Raw genomic sequence first — 4667 nt, 5'->3', positions numbered from 1 at the left:
GAGCCATAAATTTGAGATGTATGCATGTTACTGCATGCAAATAATACCTCAATAAAATTACTGTTAGCATACGAAAATGCTAGTCACAAGCCACAGAACTGAGTTCTGGAACCACTAATGGGTTGCAACCTTCAGTTCGATAAATACTAGTCCACAGGGACTGCAGGAAAGGAAAAATGAGCCCATAAGACTAACTTCAATGTCCTCCAAGCCTTGCAGAATTCCTCTTGAGTATAATTTTATAGAAACTTTTAGAAACTGAATAAAAATTTCAAATATGATAGTAATTCATATATTACCAAAAACTTACAATATATTAGGCACTGAAAAGGCAGAGTAGATTTGGCAGTCAATAAAGTCTCTCTCTTTTTTGAGCTTGTATTTTAGTAGAATAGAGTTTGGTATTTCCATCATAGTACTTTTGGTTAACTCCAGATCAGAATCATCCTTCCTGAGCCTCTCATCTGCATGTATCTGCTAAGTGTCAAGGTTCTGAATGAAGTCTGTATGTCTCCACTCTCATGAGGCTTCTCTGCTGTGCGGTCTCCTAATCACTGTGACATGTGGAGCTCCAGCTGAAATACTGACTCTTTTATGAAACAAATGTTTTGTCTCCTATGATGGCTCTGATAATTGGAATATTTAAGCACCCATTTGAGATATTAAAACATAATTTTTACAGAGCTTCCTTCTTGTGTGAATCCTCTGACGAAGTTAAGTACTTCTCACCCTCATCATCAGCATGGACTTTCTGATGAATGATAAGACTTGAGCTCCAGCTGAAGCTCTTTCCACAGTCCTCACATTTGTATGGTTTTTCTCCAGTGTGAACTCTCTGATGGGCTTGCAGGTATGAGCTCCAACTGAACACCTTCCCACATTCCTCACATTTGTACGGTCTCTCTCCTGTGTGGACCCTCTGGTGGGCTTGAAGGTAGGATCTCTGTCTGAAGCGTTTACCACACACGTCACATCGGTATGGTTTTTCTCCTGTGTGGACTCCACGATGAGCCAGAAAATTTGAGGCTCGACAGAAGCCCTTCCCACACTCCTCACATTGGTATGGTTTCTCTCCAGTGTGGCACCTCTGATGGGCTTGAAGCTGTGAACCTACACTGAAGCCCTTCCCACACTCTGCACACTGGTATGGTTTCTCTCCAGTGTGGACTCTCTGATGTACTTGAAGACTTGAGAATTGACTGAAGGCCTTACCACATTTCTCACATTTATAGGGTTTCTCTCCTGTGTGAATTCTACAGTGAACATTAAGATCTGAACTCCGACTGAAGCCCTTCCCACATGTACCACATTTATATGGTTTCTCTCCAGTGTGGCCTCTTTGATGAGCCAGAAGATTTGAGGCCTGACTGAAGCCCTTACCACACTCCTCACATTTATAGGGTTTTTCTCCTGTGTGGACTCTAAAATGGATGTTAAAATCTGAGCTACGACTAAAGCCCTTACCACAAGCATCACATTGATATGGTTTCTCTCCAGTGTGGCCTCTTTGATGGTCCAGAAGATTTGAGGCCCGGCAGAAGCCCTTCCCACACTCCTCGCACTTGTATGGTTTCTCTCCAGTGTGGCTTATCTGGTGGGCTTGAAGGTGTGAGCCCACACTGAAACCTTTCCCACACTCCTCACATTTATAGGGTTTCTCTCCTGTGTGGATTCTACAATGAATGTTAAGATGTGAGCTATAACTAAAGCCCTTGCCACATGCATCACATTTGTATGGTTTCTCTCCAGTGTGGATTCGCTGATGAGCTTGTAATCGTGAACGCCAACTGAAGCTCTTCCCACATTCTTCACATTTATAAGGTTTCTTTCCAGTGTGGACTCTCTGATGGACTTGAAGATATGAACTCTGGCTGAAGCCTACACCACACTCCTCACATTTATAGGGTTTCCCTCCTGTATGGACTATCAGAGAAGCTTGACAACGGGAGCTTTTCCTGACATTCCTCCCATACTCCTCATATTTGTATGAATTCTCTCCAGTGGGGACTCTCTGATGATGGTGAGGATGTGACCTCTGACTGAAACCTTTACAAGATACGTCATATTTGTATAATTTCTCTTTACTGTGGACTTTCTGATGGGCTTGAAGACTTGAAAACCGACGGAAAGTATTATCGCATTTTTCACATTTGTAGGACTTCTCGCCTGCATGAGCCCTCTGGTCAATTTGAAGATGAGAGCTCCAGCTAAAACTTTTCTCACACTCTTCCCCTTTGTAGGGTTTTTCACTAGTGTGGACTCTGTGGTGAGCTTGAAGATGTGAATTCTGATTACTGAATGCCTCATCTTTACCGGGTACAACACCTTGTTTTTCCAACTGAGAGCCAATTTCTTGAATATTTACCACGGAATCTTGATACCTGGTTAACTCCCTTGTAACTTGTTGCCAGATTTGTGAGCAGAAAAGCTCTTCATGTGGCAGGTACCTTAATCCTATTTCTTGAAGAGTCTCCATCTCCTTTAGATTCTTGCCTCCTAAAAGGATAAAGAAAATTCGGAGATGGGGCGTATGAATGCTTTGTTCAGAGATGTCAAGGTTATAAACTTAAGCCAATAGCTTAAGGCTTCATTGAACCAGGAGAAGGTTCTGTTTTTCATCATCGTGTTATCTTCTTTTTTTTTTTTTTTTTTTTTGAGACAGAATCTCAATCTGTGGCCCTGGCTAGAGTGAGTGCCGTGGCGTCAGCCTAGCTCACAGCAACCTCAAACTCCTGGGCTCAAGCGATCTTCCTGCCTCAGCCTCCCGAGTAGCTGGGACACAGGCATGCGCCACCATGCCCGGCGAATTTTTTCTATATATTTTTAGTTGTCCAATTAATTTCTTTCTATTTTTAGTAGAGACAGGGTCTCGCTCTTGCTCAGGCTGGTCTTGAACTCCTGAGCTCAAACAATCCGCCCGCCTCGGCCTCCCAGAGTGCTAGGATTACAGGCGTGAGCCACCGCGCCCGACCTCGTGTCATCTTCTTATCTGATTTACATGGCCCAAGAAACCAAGAGGCAGTCCACTGGGCTCCCATTCACTGCACATTAATGAAACTCATTTAGAATCATGCTAAATTTCTAAGTGAGCTACAAGTTAGAAACTGGTGGCTACAAAGTGAAACAAAACAAAACAAAAACTTCCTAGGCGATCTTTACCAAGAAGTTGCACCTCACTAAAGTCCTCATCTTTTGCTGCAGCAAGTGTCTAATAAATAGCTTCCACAGAATTTTGCTTACTGCATGGACATCTGAAAAAAGTGGCCCTGCTCAAAATGTCTAGCGATACTCCTACAGGTAGATTATCAGATGTCCCCTAGCAATGTCAAAAACCTTTGCCTTGGATGATTTCATTTGAAGTTTACTCCAATATTAGGCACCTCTGAGACACCATACTGGTTGGAAAGACAAGATGTTTGGGAAAGAAAATAACTCATCATCTAAGTAGCTGAAGTTTGAGTATAAACAGATAGTGGTCCTTTACCTCCTGTGAGAAACAACCTCTATGAGAACAACCGGGAGAAGATGATTATGGTAGTAACAAACATTATTCTAAAACCTGATCACAATTAAAGCTTCTATAACCTACAGGGGCCAAAAAAGGTAAAAAATTAGAATCTAATCTTTTAAAACAGAGCAAGAACTTGTGAGGAGGAAATAAGTAGGGCAAGAGTACAGACCTCAAAGTCAACACTGGACAGGAAGAGTTATGTTCTCCTTGGAACTTTGTTCTACCAATTAGCATCATGGCTTGCTCCTCCCTTCTTATTCAGGTCTCTTTTCAAATAAGCCTCATCAGCGAGTCCTCTTTTATCACCAAATATCAAATAGTAAATTCTCCCTGTCTACCATACACCTGTTTGGTGATTTCCATTCACCTGTTTTGTTTTGTTTTTACACAGCACCTGTTATCCTCTGAAAAACTATATATGTCCTTTATCACTGTTTGTCTTTATATCCAAGAGGACAAGTATTTTATATCATTCACTACTTTATCACCACTCCAAGAACACTGCCTGACACATAGTGTTTAATAAATATGTTGAATAAATCAATCCCAGTTTGACTTCATTGGGGGGACTTCAAGCCAAGTTACAAAATAAAAAGAGCTTTTTCAAATAATCTATCCATAATAGCAAAGGGATGGGGAACACCAACTGCTTTACAGGGTATATCATGGGGAAGATGAAAGCCTTCACTAGATTCAGGGCTAAGCTAAGCGGATGCTGCTAAGAAAATCATGCTGATCACAAAATCATGGTAAGAATTATTTGAGAGAAAAAAAATCACAAAGCATAAAAGTGGCATGTGGCCTATCGATTGATTGTTTCTGAAAGTTTTGTTCTTTCCCCCCGTTTGAAATTTTTCCTTTTTCAAATGGAAGTGAACTCAGGAATAATGTAGTCTCTGAAAGCCGACTGTAAAAACCGGGGAATGTGTTGTAGATAAATTTTCCTATATGGACGTTCAAACTGAAGGCTGGGACTCATTAGTGAGTTTGAAATAAACTTAGTAGCTATGACAAGCATTAACAGAATAGAAAAATATCAGAGGTGCTTTGTAAGCAGTAAAGGCATCTCTTTGCATAAATGCTTAAGACCATTAAGACCACACACACACTCTATACATATGAGCGCTGTCCGGAAAGTATCCAACCATTGTTAATA

At 41.3% G+C, this 4667-nt stretch overlaps 1 protein-coding gene across 1 annotated transcript in view; it reads right to left on the bottom strand.

Moving 5' to 3' along the window:
* Nucleotides 1–512: 512 nt before the first annotated feature.
* ZNF45 (zinc finger protein 45) overlaps nt 513–4667 on the bottom strand; it is a 20332-nt gene continuing 16177 nt past the window's right edge. Inside the window, exon 4 of the mRNA XM_012653227.1 lies at nt 513–2496. Coding sequence (XP_012508681.1) covers nt 677–2496 — 1820 coding nt within the window. The 3' untranslated portion in view covers nt 513–676. The remainder of the gene's footprint in view (nt 2497–4667) is intronic.

The sequence above is a fragment of the Propithecus coquereli genome, unplaced genomic scaffold (assembly GCF_000956105.1).
Source record: "Propithecus coquereli isolate 6110/MARCELLA unplaced genomic scaffold, Pcoq_1.0 Scaffold42, whole genome shotgun sequence".
NCBI lineage: Eukaryota > Metazoa > Chordata > Mammalia > Primates > Indriidae > Propithecus > Propithecus coquereli.
Note: the sequence above shows the minus strand (reverse complement) of the source record. Positions and strands in the feature narration are given on the sequence as shown.